General features: G+C 54.9%; 1 protein-coding gene and 1 long non-coding RNA gene across 34 annotated transcripts in view; one reads left to right on the top strand and one right to left on the bottom strand.

Moving 5' to 3' along the window:
- The window catches only part of PAX2 (paired box 2), a 90,520-nt gene extending 85,767 nt beyond the window's left edge, over positions 1-4,753 (top strand). For 16 of the 33 annotated variants that reach the window (XM_086378166.1, XM_086378167.1, XM_086378169.1 and 13 more), the window contains 3 exons: positions 591-692; positions 2,924-3,010; positions 3,482-4,753. In XM_086378166.1, coding sequence (XP_086234292.1) covers positions 591-692; positions 2,924-3,010; positions 3,482-3,603 — 311 coding nt within the window. In that variant the 3' untranslated portion in view covers positions 3,604-4,753. Of the gene's footprint in view, positions 1-590; positions 693-2,923; positions 3,011-3,462 lie in introns of all 33 variants that reach the window. The other 17 variants (XM_086378171.1, XM_086378170.1, XM_086378172.1 and 14 more) reach the window with 2 other exon arrangements.
- A 1,557-nt stretch (positions 4,754-6,310) lies between these two features.
- On the bottom strand, positions 6,311-14,310 carry LOC147344183 (uncharacterized). The gene is made up of 2 exons (XR_015155893.1): positions 14,184-14,310; positions 6,311-6,547 (listed from the first exon to the last, which is right to left on the bottom strand). It is a non-coding gene; the product is annotated as an uncharacterized LOC147344183 (long non-coding RNA).
- Between the last annotated feature and the right edge of the window lie 255 nt (positions 14,311-14,565).

Genomic DNA, 14,565 nt, shown 5'->3' on the forward strand with positions numbered 1-14,565 from the left:
GGAGAGGACAGGGAATAACCATATGCACCAGAGAGGGAAGAGCTGAGCAAGATGATAGAGGTTGTTTTTTCTACTGGAGAGATACAGCTGAGTATCTCACTGGGAAGGAAGAGTAAAGCCAGGTCGTCTCCATCCCTTCTCCAACTGAGTTTGGGCTAGAAAGAGACACAAGCAAAGGCAAACACACACACATATGCAATGCTGTTGTTGCTGCTAAGTCGCTTCAGTCGCGTCTGACTCTATGCGACCCCATTGACTCTATGCGACCCCATAGACGGCAGCCCACCAGGCTCTCCTGTCCCTGAGATTCTCCAGGCAAGAGTACTGGAGTGGGTTGCTATTGTTTTCTGCAACACACATGCACGGAGACACACAAAGAGCTACACTGAGCAGAGGTGCATACACACAGCTGATCCTGGGACATTCAGGTGACAAGCTAGGTACATGTAAGGGCTCACCTGGACCTCCTCATTCAGCTCTGCTCCCACGTGTCTGCACTCAATACTTCTTTCCCACAGAGCACCCTGGTGTGAGCAGAGGCAGACCCCTCTCTTCCAGGCCTCACCCCTTCCCCCTTTGTGTTTTTCCAGGTCGTGACATGGCGAGCACCACTCTGCCTGGTTACCCCCCTCACGTGCCCCCCACTGGCCAGGGAAGCTACCCCACCTCCACCCTGGCAGGAATGGTGCCTGGTATGTGACCCAGCTGTAGCTGCCTGATTTAGGTGGGGGTAGCTGAACTGTGGGTAAACTGCTGCATGGTCTGTAGTCTGAGACTGGGGGCTGGGGGGGAGACCCAATATCTCCTCTCCCACAAACTACTGCTGTTCTATCCCTCTGTCTCCCTAGAGGCCGCAGCGGGGGTCCCTCACCCTCCCTCTTGAGCACCCCACGGAGGGAGCCTGCAGAAGTACCCCCTGTATGTCCTGGCCCCTCTGCAGTGCCCACCCACCCCAGCCTGTGCCCTGGGAGCACTCGGCCTCAGCTCCACCCTCAGTGCCCTAGCCCACCCCCAGCCAGCTGACACTGCTCGGAAGAGCCTGCCCTGGTTTCCATGGAAACTTGGAGCCGAGAACCATTTCCAGGGGCATGTCGGTCAAAGGGACTCACATCTCAGACAAAGCCACCCTGGTCCACACCAACCCACTGGGAAGACCAGGAGCCAACCCCATCCCAGGGAGAGAAGGGAGTCAGTCCCTAAGGAGAGAGGAACAGAAGACAGGCTGTGGCAGGAACCAGAGAGGCGGGCTTCAGAGAGACAACCTAAAGTGCCCCCACGTCTCAGAGGAGCCCTGGGCCTTCACTGCTCCTGGGGGCTCTAACCTGTCCCCCTCTGTGAGGAGCTGGGTTTGGGCTGTGTGGATCAGAGAGAAAGGGGCCATGTGCAGGATCTGGTGAATACACCTGGAGGCCGTGCTCTCCCCAACCCCTCACCCCAGATTGGGAGCTGGGCTTGAAGCCAGAGAGTTGAAGTTCCTATTCACATCAACACCGAAAAACTCTTGTCTTAAAGAGGATGAGAGTCACTGGCCCTGCATCCTGTCCTGCTGGGCACCCTCTGTGTGCCCGTTCCCTGAAGCTCAGCTCTCATGGAAGGGGGAGTGTGGATAGAATAGGGTGACTGGCCCTATTCCTGGATGGGCCATTCAGGGACAGCCCTTGATCAGCAGAGCTAGGGGAGGGGGATTGCAGAGGGGGAGATTGCTGCCTGGAGTTGCAGAACAGGGGGCTGAGGAACTGGGTAAAAAGAGTTGAGGGTGTGAGTAGGGGGATTCCTGCCCAGATTTAGAGTAGGGGGAACAGGAGTGTTGGGTGCAAGGAGATTCTTCTGGGAAGGTCCCAGGCGAGAGCAGGTGGAGACTGGAGGTCTCAGAGAGATGGGGGTGCGGGGGTGGGGGGATAGCCTGCAAGGAGATGGGGTGAGGAGAACCGCAGAGAGCTCATGGTGGCAAGGGGGGAGTCGTTAAACAGAATCTAGTGCTGATGAGGAAATTACACTTGTTTCATTAGCGATGGGGAAGGAGATAGCTCAGTTCCTCTTGGTCACAGTTGAGCTCAGAAGCTCATTATCCTGCTGCACGCATGCTTTCCCTCCTCGTCAATAAACAGGCTTTCCAGTGGCTGCATCCCCCACCCCCACCCCAGCTCCCTCTCCGAGAGGGGCCCCTTCTCCTCTACTTAACCCGCGGTTAGGGATCACTGTAAACAGTCTGGGGTCATCACACAGGAGAAAGGGCGAGGGGGAAACCCGGGGGCCTGGCCTTTCTCGCGCGGAGGGAGGGAAGCAGCTTCCGACGGCTCCCAGCCCACGGGGCCCTCCGTTCACCGTTTGTGAACCCGCGGGCAGTCCACCTGCCTCCTCCCGCCGCCTCCTTCCCCTGCTGCGTGGCCCACGTTTCAAATCTCTAGAGGGAAAGATGAGAGGGGAGTGTTTCCCAGCAGAGCCCCCACCCCTCGCATTGGCACAGTGCTGAGATGCCATTCCCCGGACTTTCTGGGACAAAGTGTCCCTAGAGCCTGTCTTCGCCATCCTCCCCCCGCTTCCACCCTGTGGGGCTGTGGCTCCTAGAACCAGAGTCTCCACTAAAAAGGCTTTGGTCCCCATCGCAGGGCGTAGGTGCCCCTGGACTCAGAATAAGCCCTTCCTGGGTGACTCGGAGCGCTTCCGAGGGAGCGCCCCGAAACTACCTCCGCGGCGCTGTGGGAGGCGCGTCGGTGCTTCTGCAGACACACACACCCCACCACCACTACCACCACCATTAGCACGGGGTCTCCCCCTGCGGACCAGGTGGATTGTTTTCTCTCCGCCCGTCCGCCTGGCGAAGCATCTGCACCTCGGACCCGGGGGAGGCCCCTGGCCGGGCACGTCGGGCCCGCCCTGGCCTTGCGAGTGTCTGATCCCCACTCCCCCGCCCCCCCCGCAGGGAGCGAGTTCTCCGGCAACCCGTACAGCCACCCCCAGTACACGGCCTACAACGAGGCTTGGAGATTCAGCAACCCCGCCTTACTAAGTGAGTACCGCCACCTGGCTGGCCGGCGGCTCAGCGTGTCGGTCCGCCAGCTCGGCCGTGCGGGTTCGACAACCCCCCACCGGACTTTTGGGCGCCCAGCCGGGCAGGCTCGTTAGCGCAGCTCTGAGGCCCCGGGATCCCTAGAGGAAGCCCGTGCCTCCCGCCCCTCCCTCCGCTCCGCTCTGTTCCCGGCGGCTGCAAGGCTCTGCGCCGCCCCACCCTGGGCCCCCTTCGAGGTCCGCAGTCGGGCGGCGGCGGTCACCGATCGGGTCCCTCTCCCACCCGGTGAATGCAGTTCTCCTGAGGGCAACCGGCCCCGCAACTCAGCCAAGGCCTCCCTGCACGGATCCTGCTAGACCCCAGCACGAGGTCTCTGCTTTGCTTTTCTTTCCTTTTTTGTTCTCCTGTTTGTCCTCTCACCCAGCCCATTCTTCTCCTGTGTTAACTTCCAGGTTCCCCTTATTATTATAGTGCCGCCCCCCGGGGCTCCGCCCCTGCCGCTGCTGCCGCTGCCTATGACCGCCACTAGTTACCGCGGGGACCACATCAAGCTTCAGGCCGACAGCTTCGGCCTCCACATCGTCCCTGTCTGACCGCCCGCCCCGGAGGGAGGCAGGATCGACGCGACCCGAAGCCTCCCGGCCACCGCCCCAGACCCAATCCCCCTCCCAGGACCCCTCCAGCTCTTCACTTCACCCCGTCCAAGGCGGGACAGGACGAGTGACGCCGCGGGCGGGACCCTCAGGCCCGGGCCCGCCGCCCCTTCCCGCCTGCTGGACTGGCCGCGTCGCGAGGAGGGCCCGACCCAGTTCGTCCCCGCCTCGCCCGAGCTGGCCTGGAGCCCACCAGCCGCACCGCCGAACTCTGGCCGGGCCCGCCGCTGCGCGCGGGGGACACGCTTCTGTGACACACAATCAGCGCGGACTGCAGCCTGGCCCAGCCCGGGAGCAGCCCGCCTCGGACGCTCCGGCGAGCGCCGGGAGGCTTCGCTGGAGGGACTGGGCAAAGGAAATGAAGAACAAAACGATTTTCTGCAGAAGGAGGAAGAGCCTCCTGCCGAGACCTCGGGAAAATGTCCGAATCCCGGCTTCAGCCAGATTGCCCCCACCTTCTGAGTGTGCCCTGCCCAGAAGGTGGAATGGAATGGGGGCGTGGGGGCCGGGCTTCAGGGATGTGCTTTGGGGATCGTCAGGCGTTTCCAAGGTTGGGACCCAAGGCACACAGGCCCCAGCAGCCCGCACCCACCGAGTCCGACCCTTGGCTCTTCCCAACTCCACCTGAACTGCCCAGTTCGCAAGGGCCCAGGCAGCCCCTACTAGTGACCAGCTTCTCAGCCCCCGCCTTGCCCCTACCTCGGCGTCTCTTCCATTTACCCACCTCGCAGCTCCTCCTCCTACCCGTCCTTTCCGATCCCACGTCGCTCTGCATCTCTCTTCCCTAACTCGCCGCCCTCACCTGAGTCTGTCCCCGTGCCTGCCTCAGGACCAGTTTCTGCAGGCCGCGGCACTGGTCCCCCCAAGCAGTTACCCGATGACCCCCGTCCCCCGCCCCGACACAGACTCAATCTGCCGGTGGTAGGAGCAGGATGTGAGTTGGCGTCTGAGCTGCGCGGAGTGGAAGGTGGGGGGCTGCCCACTCCACCCACCTCCATCCTCTTCCTCTAGCAGGAACTGAACAGAACCGCAAAAAGTCAAGTCTACATTTATTTAATATGATGGTCTTTGCAAAAAAGGAAAACAAAAACACCCAACAGGCTGCTGCTTTTTAGAAAGACGGTGTGTGTCTTGTGAAGGCGAACCCACGTGTATATAACCCCGCCCCTCCCGCCCCGCCCCTCCCGGTAGAGTCCCAGGTGCCCGCCCGCCTTGCCTGTAGATAACGCCCCGCTGTCTGTGCTGTGAGAGTCGCCGCTCGCTGGGGGGGAGGGGGGAACACAGCTACACGCCCACTAAAGCACAGCACGTCCTGGGGGAGGGGGGCTTTTTTTTTATGTTACAAAAAATGACAAAAGAAAAGAAATCTCTATGCAAAATGACGAACATGGTCCTGTGGACTCCTCTCGCCTCTGTTTTGTTGGCTATTTCTCTATAATTCCGTGTTTTCGCTCTCTCCTCCTCATCTCTCTGCATCGCTCCCCTTTCCAGCTCTCGTCTCTGCTTCTCTCCGCCTCTGTCTCGGTCTCTCTCAGTCTTCGTCTCTCTTGTCTTTCTGTCTCTGTCCTTTCCTCGGCCTCTCTCCCCAGCCCTGCCCCGGCTGCCTTGCCCCCCTGAGGCTAGATCAGAGGTGGCAGCGCCCGCCCCTAGGTTCGCCCCTCGCGGCCGTGCCCCGTGGGTTCTGGGCCACCGGCGGCCGGGCCGCCCCGCCCCGTAGTTGCTCTCTCGGTAGCGGCGATGCGCCCTGCATGTCTCCTCACCCGTGGATCGTGACGACTCGAAATAACAGAAACAAAGTCAATAAAAGTGAAAAATAAAAATCCTTGAACAAATCCGTAAAGGCTTGGAGTCCTCGCCCAGATCTCTCTCTCCTTCGAGCCTTTTTATTTGAAAAGGAAAACGAGAAAAGAGAATAGTTAAGGGAACTGCCGGTGCCCAGCCAGGCTCCAGTGGCCCAAGCGGGGCGGCGAGGGAGCCGAGGTTCAGACGCCGAGGCCCGGCCCATTCCAGTCCCTGTAGGGCTGGCGCGACAGGGGCCCAAACCCAGGACCCAGCCGAACCCTCGAAAGATTCCCGGATGGCTCTGGTCTCCTTGGCCACCTTCAGCGCGTCGGTTCGTTTTGATTCTTTTTCTTTTCTTTTCTGTGCACATGACAAATAAATAATAATAATAAATAATAATTAATAAATAATAAAATTTTGTATGTCACTCCCCATGGCTCCAAGTTTGTCTCTACCTGTCTCTGGAACAGGCCTTCCCTCATACTAGTCGATCTCAAATAAACCCTCAATAATCCTCTCAGCTGCATTCCCTTTGGGACCCCTCTCCCACCCCTTAGCCCAGACCTATCGGCGGCGCATCAGAAGCCACCCTTCCCCGCCCCATCCCCACCCCCACCCGACCCCCACCCCGCCCTTGGAGCAAGGAGTTTTCGCTTTGCAAAACTTGAGAATAACTTCGAGTGATTTGGTCGCTCTACCTCTCCACTCACACCCAAACTCAGGGTGCAGTCTCTCACAACTCGCCGTCGGAGACTCTCCGCGTGGTAGGGAGATGGTTTGCTGCCCTGTCTCCTTCCACCACTCCTCCGCGCAGCCGCAGTTTTTATCCCCAGTCCGCCCAGAGACCACAAACGCTTGCCACCAGTTTTCTCGCTGCGCATTTATTTCTTAGCCAGGACAGCATCCAGTCCCATAGAGACCCGGGGGAACCTGCGGGCTCAAGCGACCTCGCGCGCCCCCTGGATCTTGCGGAGTCCCCGCCTGGGCGAGCAGCCGCTAGGATCGGAGCGGTCTGGGTGTATCTTGAGGGCGCATATTATGCAGTCGGTCGCCGGCTCCCATTTCTGTTGTTCTGCGTGGGTCTGCATGTTCCTGTGTGAGTCTAGGGGTAGGGAAATGGGAGAACTGTTAGTTTTTTCAGACACCCTGACTGTTCTTGTGCCCAGGTGTCCAGTGAAGGCTGACTGTGTCTGTCCCTATGTCTCTCTGTCCTGTTCAGGGGAGGGATGGAGTGATTGTCCAGCCTACTTCTGTTATACTTGGAAGGGGTCTGCCCTCCATCCCTTCAGCAACCTCCAGCGCCAGTCCTCCCACAAAGGCCACAGCCTCCACCTGGTCTCTGCCCTAGGATACTTTCCTTCGCTACCCCTGGGAAGCCTTCCCAGCTCAACTTCCATCTCTGCCTCCTCCCGCTTGAAATACTCTGGAAGTTCTGAGCTGCCAGGGGTGGCTGGGCAGCTGCAAGCAGGACTTGGAGACAAACTAAGGAGTGACCTTTCCCATTGGCTGGGGACACTGTCTCCTAGACCCCTACCTCCGATCAGGATTCCAACAGGCCTGTCTTTCCCCAGGCCTGTTTTCCCAGCCTACTCACATCGTGATGCTGCAGGGCCCCAACAAATCAACCAGCCCTGAAGCAGTCAAGTCCATCCGCTTCCTTCTGCATCACCACTTGTGTCTCCTCCCTAATCCCATATTACTAAATGACAGCCCCACTTTCCACTTGCCCCTACTGCTCCTTTTAATCACCAGTCTCTTAGAAGAATGGTCTTTAAACTACTTTGATCATATATCCTAGCAGTAAAAAGAATTCTGAATTTGTACTCCAAATATATTTGTGTATACGTGCTCAGTTGCTTCAGCAGTGTCTGACTGTTTGTGAACCTGTGGACTGTAGGCAAGGATCCTCTGTCCATGGGATTCTCCAGGCAAGAATACTGGAGTGGGTTGCCATGCCCTCCTCCAGGGGATCTTCCTGACCCGAATCAGTGTTTCTTATGTCTCCTGTATTGGCAGGTGGGTTCTTTACCACTAGCGCCACCTGGGAAGCCCATGAGTATATTTACTTACTCACAAATTCCATAAAAAACTCAACTAACATATTAAAAATCTTATAAGACATAAAATAGAAAAAGGATGAGACTGGAATACAAAGAAATTCCAGTGTTCTCTTCTCATGCCTAAATGGATTATTTTGCAACCCCTCAAAAATGTTTACCCCACTTCAGAGAGCCTGCTCAGAACCCAAATCCAGTGTGGCAAAACTCCTGATTTTATTGCCTGAAGTCAAGCAAGTGGATTCTGGATGCTGCCAGGGCACTGGGTTGGCCCAGGCAATGCCATACACATCACATGGAGTGGTTCTCTGGCCCCCAGTGCCTGGCTTTGCCTTCAGGTGCCCCAGAATGGGAGCCCTGTCCTGCTCAGTTCATCAGATTGGGAGCCAGCGCATCTCACCTGGGTCCCACCAGAAATTCTTACCTTCTGTTCTCTTTCTGGTCTCCTTCATACCAAATTGGATTTTGAGGGCCTGCTGTCAACAGTGACCACCGCTACCCAAAAAAACTTTTATTCTGTGTCCCTCCTGGGGAATATTCCCTCCTAGAATCAGCCTATAGGGGCCCAAAACATGCTTTACAATCCTTGAGCAGTTGCCTGTTCTAAATGCAGCCCCAAACACAAACAGGGCCTGTTCCCCAGCTCTGTTGCTCCTCAGAACTCACCTAATTCTGATTCTGCTATCCCTGTTCCCACCCTGCTCCCACAGAGTTCCTAGCTGAGGTTCACCAAATATGACAATTAGAAACTGTCCTGGGTTTAGGAAACAACAGTAGCAAAGACATGGAGGCATGCAAATATACCAGATGAAATGGGCTGGGGTATCAGCTGCCTGGGGAAAGATAGAAGGGGTTGGGAGAGGAGGCAAGAGATGAAACTTAAAAGTGACTGAAAGTCAGGACACTAGAAATGTCCAAATGGTATCCATCACTCATGGCTTCTTTAAGGAAGCTGTCCCACTCACAGCCCATCCTGACCATCTATCCACCAACGACTTTACTAGAATTGGACTCACACAAAACTGAACTAGGCTGATCACTACACTCTCTCAGGACACAAAACTGGGAGGAGCAGAGAGAATAAGGGCATTTGACCATACTGCTGCTGCTGGTGCTGCTGCTAAGTCGCTTCAGTTGTGTCCAACTCTGTGTGACCCCATAGACAGCAGCTCACTAGGCTCCCCGGTCCCTGGGATTCTCCAGGCAAGACTACTGGAGTGGGTTGCCATTTCTTTCTCCAATCCATGAAAGTGAAAAGTGAAAGTGAAGTTGCTCAGTCGTGTCCGACTGTTAGTGACCCCATGGACTGCAGCCCATCAGGCTCCTCCATCCATGGGATTTTCCAGGCAAGAGTACTGGAGTAGGGTGCCATTGCTGTGATATATAGTCAAAGCCCAGTGGAAACTGGGGGATTCGGCAGCCCTTTATTTTATTTATTTGTTTTATTTTTAGCTGCGCTGGGTCTTCAGTGCTGCACGGGCTCTTCTCTAGCTGCGAAGAGCACAACTACTTTCCAGTTGTGGTGCTCGAGCTTCTCATTAAAGTGGCTTCTCCAGTTGCGGAGCATGGGCTCCAGGGCTCATGGGTTTCCGCTGTTGTGTCACGTGGGCTCAGTAGTTGCGGTTCCGGAGCTCTAGAGCCCAGGGTCAATAGTTATGGCCCACGGGTTTAGTTGCTCCTCAGCACGTGGGATCTTCCCCAACCAGGGACTGAATCCATGCCTCCCACATTGGCAGGCAGATTCTTTTACCACTGGCCATCAGGGAAGCCCTCTCCAGCCCTCTTCATCTCAGTCAAGGACAACTCCATTCTATCAGTCACTCAAGCCAAAACCTCAAACTAGAATGTGAGATTTTCAGTCTTCCCTGACTGCTCTTGTCTCTCCCATCCCCTATCTGATCCACCAGCAAAATCAGACAGCTCTACCTTTAAAATGGATCCAGGGACTTCCCTGGCAGTCCAGTGGTTAAAACTACCCACTTCCACTACAGGGAGCTCAGGTTTGATCCCTGGTCAGAGAACTAAGATCACATGAAAAAGTGCAGCCAAAGGGGGGAAAAAAAAAAACGGTTAACAGAATTTGATCATTTCTGATGATCTGCACTGTACCATTCCGGTCTAAGCCAGTATGACCCTTCACCTTGAAATGCAAAAAAAATATATATATATATATATATACATATATAGCTTTCTTGTTTCCATCTTCGCCTTACCCACCCCAGTCTACTCTCCCATCAGCAGAGTGATCCCCAAAGTGTAGAGCAGAGCATGCTCCTTCTCTGCTCAGAGCCCCCCAATGATTCCCCTTCTGAGCCAAAGTCAGAATCTTAAATCTGATCTATAAGGCCCTACATGTTCTGGCTGTCCACCCTGTACCCCCCCCCCCCATCACCACCCCCAGCTCACTGTGCTCTGAGCTAGCTGGCCTCTGTCCTGTGCTTCATTTACATCAAGCATGAGCCTCCTCAAGACATCAAGACACTTGCTCTCAGTGTGCCCCAAGCAGTCCCATGACTAGCTCCCCACTTCTTTAAGGTCTCTGCACCTCTCATTCCATTTGAAACTGTCCCTCCCCCATCCTGTGTAGTTCTTATGGGACTGTCAGTCAAAATGCCTCATGAGCTCCTGACCATAGATGTGGGCCTGAGACCTATGTCTGTCCAATGGGGACCCCCGTGTCCCTGTTCAAAGCACATCAAGGTAGGAAGAGTCCTCTCAGAAGTCTTGTTATTGGGGCTGGAAGAGAGAGGGTCCCTTCTTTCTTTGGGCTGTGAGCTGCAATGATGAGGGCTTTGAATCTCTAGGGACAGTTCCCCACCATGTGGAGAGTCCCTGCCTGAGATCTCAGTGCAGACACACTCAGAGTCAGGCTGGGACACTCAGAGCTGAGAGGCAGACTGAAGGAGAGCTGTGCTGGTGTCATTCGAGCCTCTGGAGCCAGCTAGGCCTGAAGCAAGGCCACTTCGGCACTTCTAGGGTCCTAAGCCAGCACCTTCTCCTTTTTATCACTTAAGCAAATGTGTTGAGTGTCTGCCAGTTGTAACCCAACCCCCAGGGCTGCTGGGGGAGGGGTAGCTAAGAACCGAGGAAGCAGATGGAGGCAGAGGGTCAACAATTCTTTTGAAAAGTTTGGAAGGGAAGAGGGCACAAGAAGGGCCAGGAGATGCTGTGGTCAGTGAGCTCGAGTGAGAGTCCTTTCAAGCTAAGGGCTATGTGAACCCGCCTGGGGGCTGAGGCAGAGGGTGGAGTCTGAGTAGGGAAGGAGGGGCTATTGAGAGATGGACTGAGGGGCTTATGGAAACAGGCCTGAAAGAATGGGGTGCAGTTTGAGGAGTGGGGATGAATCAGAGAATTCTGCTGGGAAACTGATCATGAGGGGATAGGGCTGAGAAGCTGCTCAGAAAGCTTGCAAGAGACACAGTTGCTATCTGCTGAGAGTGAGGGGAGCAGGACTGGGTCCCACCTTGTGGAGGGTAGGGAGCTTTGGAAGAACCTGGGAGATTTAGAAGGTGGTCTGTGAGAGCATGAGCACGTCGCCGGCCTGCAGCAGGAGAGCACACGAGGGTGGCAGATCATTGCCTTGATCCAGGGCTCCCCTTGCCCTGGTTGGCTCCATCTCTCAGAACCCAGGGTTTGGGGCCCCCAGATTACACTGCTCTCCCCTCCCACATCTGACCCACATCCTCCTCAGTGTGGTCTCCCTGCTTGATTGAACCCCAGCAGCATCTCAGTACATGCATCTCAGTATGTTCCCACGGCCTGATCTTTGTGACTGTCCATTCCCAAGTGCCCGGGCTCAGCCTCAATTTCCTGGTTGAGGAGGCCTATAGAAGAGCCTTGGAAGAAAAGTTATGACCAACCTAGACCACATATTGAAAAGCAGAGACATTACTTTGCCAACAAAGGTCCATCTAGTCAAGGCTATGATTTTTCCTGTGGTCATGTATGGATGTGAGAGTTGGACTGTGAAGAAAGCTGAGCACCAAAGAATTGATGCCTTGGAACTGTGGTGTTGGAGAAGACTCTTGAGAGTCCCTTGGACTGCAAGGAGATCCAACCAGTTCATTCTAAAGGAGATCAGCCCTGGGTGTTCTTTGGAAGGAATGATGCTAAAGCTGAAACTCCAGTACTTTGGCCACCTCATGCAAAGAGTTGACTCATTGGAAAAGACTCTGATGCTGGGAGGGATTGGGGGCAGGAGGAGAAGGGGACGACAGAGGATGAGATGGCTGGATGGCATCACCGACTCAATGGACATGAGTCTGTGAACTCTGGGAGTTGGTGATGGACAAGGAGGCCTAGCATGCTGCAATTCATGGGGTCGCAAAGAGTCGGACACGACTGAGCGACTGAACTGAACTGACTGATAGAAGAGCCACCCCTTCCCTAAGGAATCCTCAGACCGGAAATGCATCCTCTAGGCAGAACGAAAAGCATGTGTGTACAGAGGCATCTCCAAGCTGAGAGCAGCATGAACCCAGAAGTTGGCTCCCGTGATCACTGTGTGACCTTCAACAAGCCCCTTGGGTCTCTGTCCTTGCCTCCTGTGTAAAACCAGATGGCCTCTAGGATGCCTTCCCACTTTGACATTCTAAGCTTCTGCAGTTATATGTGGTAGGTAGCCTTCAATCTCTACGGTCAGGAGGAGTTCAAGAAAGCTCTGTGGAAGATTGGATACATTCAGATAGGGAAGGGGATGGGGGACTTTTTAAGCTAGGAAAGGAGGCATGGATTTATTTATTTGTTGCTATCTCTCCCACCTGGGAGTCATTACTGCCTTTCCCTCTCTCTCTCCCCAGTGTCTGCCCAGAGATCTCTAGGTGAATGGTGGAGACCACTGAGGGTTCCGGATAAGGTACATGGGAGGGAGACAAAGAAAGAAGCTGTTGGGGGCCAACTCCATGTCCTGCCTCCCCACAACACTCCCCCAGCCCAGATCATCCCAATACTCTAATTAGCCAGTCCCTTAGGCCCCTGTTAGCCAGGCCGGCTGAGCGCCCAACTCCCCGGGGACCAGCCCCCTTACCCCCCAGACTAATCAGTCCCTTTGCTCCTTGAGTGCATGAGCATGCACACACACACACACACACACACACACACATTCCCTTATTCTATCCCAGAGCCCCAGCACCATTCTAGCCTTCAGAGGATTAACATAGCATGGTGCTGAAGTCCCCCAATGAAGACACCCCATTTGAGATGATTGAAGGGTAGGGGAGAAGTCAGATAAAGTTTGGAGATCCTCTCCAATTTAGGGCTTTCTCTCAAACTTGTGGGATCAAGGATGTGTAGCAAAGCATGCAGCCATGATTGGGGGTGCTCTATGGCACCCCAAACCCTGGGGCTGGCACCTCCCAGGTCCCTATCTACGGTCAATACTCACCCCAACCCAGATCCCCTCCTCCCCTTCATCTCAGCCCCCCCATTCATCTCCCCACCCCCTACCCCCCGACACCCGCACTGTCAGCCCAAACACATGATAAATTGCCCTGTCAACAGAATTCATTCAGGGACCAATTAATTCCACAGAAATGAACCAGGAGCCATCAGTTGCTGAAAAACTCAGAGTGCAGGGAGCAGAGGGAGGGGGTGTGGGCGGGGGGTGGGCGGCAGAGGAGGGGACGGGGAGGCTGGGGAAGTTAGTCTGACAGAAATTGGTCATTTAATGCTTAAGTGCACGCTAGACAGCCCTGTCATCGCCCGCGGCCCCCGTGCGGGATTAATTATCAGTGGAGGAGAGGGCAGCCCGGCCCAGCCCAGCCGTCTGTCACTAACCAAGGCTAGAGTCACCCAGGACTTGGCCACCCTAAGTCCACTTCCAAGTCTCCAGGCCGCCTGCCCCCTCAACTTCCAGGTGTCCCCAGATCCCAACCCTAAGCCCAACCTCATATCCTGGACCCTCAGACACACTTAGTCAAGGCCTTGCCATCAGCTGTCTAAACCAGGAAGGCTTCTCTGGCCCCTTGACTGGGTTAGGCCCCATATGTGCCCCCATCATTACCCTCAACCATCTTGAGTGACTCTCTGTACAGAGTCCAAGGCATGACTGTCCCAACCATTGATCCTAATCTGAGAGAATGGCACCATCTTCCACTCAACTGCTTATGTCAGATCCCTACCAGTTCTCCTTGACTCCTCCCTCTCCCTCATCCACTCAGCCAATCAGAATCCAAGTCCTGTCAGTTCAGCCTCCTGGAAACAGCAAATCTGGGCCACCTGCTTCTAGCTCCCCATCACCACGTTCAGCAACTCTGCCTGCTCTGTCTTGCTTGTAGCTAATGTTATCTTTAAAAATGCAAATAATATTCTGGTGTACTCCCCCGCCAGCACACACATACACAGTTTAACACTTTTTGGTTTAACACTCTTTGGTGGACCACCATGGGCCTGCAGGGGGTGAAGTCCAAACTCTTGACTCGCAAGCCACAGAGTCCTAACCTCTGCCACCAGTCCAGCCTCGCCTCCAGCACACTTCCCCCCTGCTTTCTCTACTCCAGCCCCAACGACCTTCCCTTCCTGCCTTTGCAGACACTGTTCTTGCAGCCTGAAAAGTTCTTTCTACCCTGCAATCCCCACCACTTGACTGACTCCTGTTCATCCTTGAGATTTCAGATTAAATGTCACTCCCTCCAGGAAGCTTTCCCTGAACCTGTGATTAGATTTCACAGCTCCCAAACTTACCCATCCATCAACATGTCACCCTACTTCAGCACTGTCTCTCTTTCCACCAAATGTTAAGTTTCATGAGAATGGACTCCATGTCTTTATCCTTTGAGCTTGGCACTTAATAGAAACCAGAAAATACTTGTTGAATAAATAAATGAAAGAATAAAAGCCTAATCTTGTCTTGGCCCTAAGCCTGGCCTGACTCTGGAGCCATGTTCCCCAGAGCCAGACCTCTCTTGGGAACCCAAGATATGTTGGGGTGGCTGGAAAGATGAGAAACCCTCAGAGAACACTCAGTCAATCTGTGAGCCCATCAGACTGACTTAAGTCAGTTGTGCTGGGTGGGTTCCAAGGAGGCTGCAGGTAGTTGGAGGTTAGAATGGTAGAGAAAATGGCC

Source organism: Bos grunniens, chromosome 26, assembly GCF_055505025.1.
Source record: "Bos grunniens cultivar Pamir isolate PY7600 chromosome 26, Bosgru_T2T1.0, whole genome shotgun sequence".
Taxonomy (NCBI): domain Eukaryota; kingdom Metazoa; phylum Chordata; class Mammalia; order Artiodactyla; family Bovidae; genus Bos; species Bos grunniens.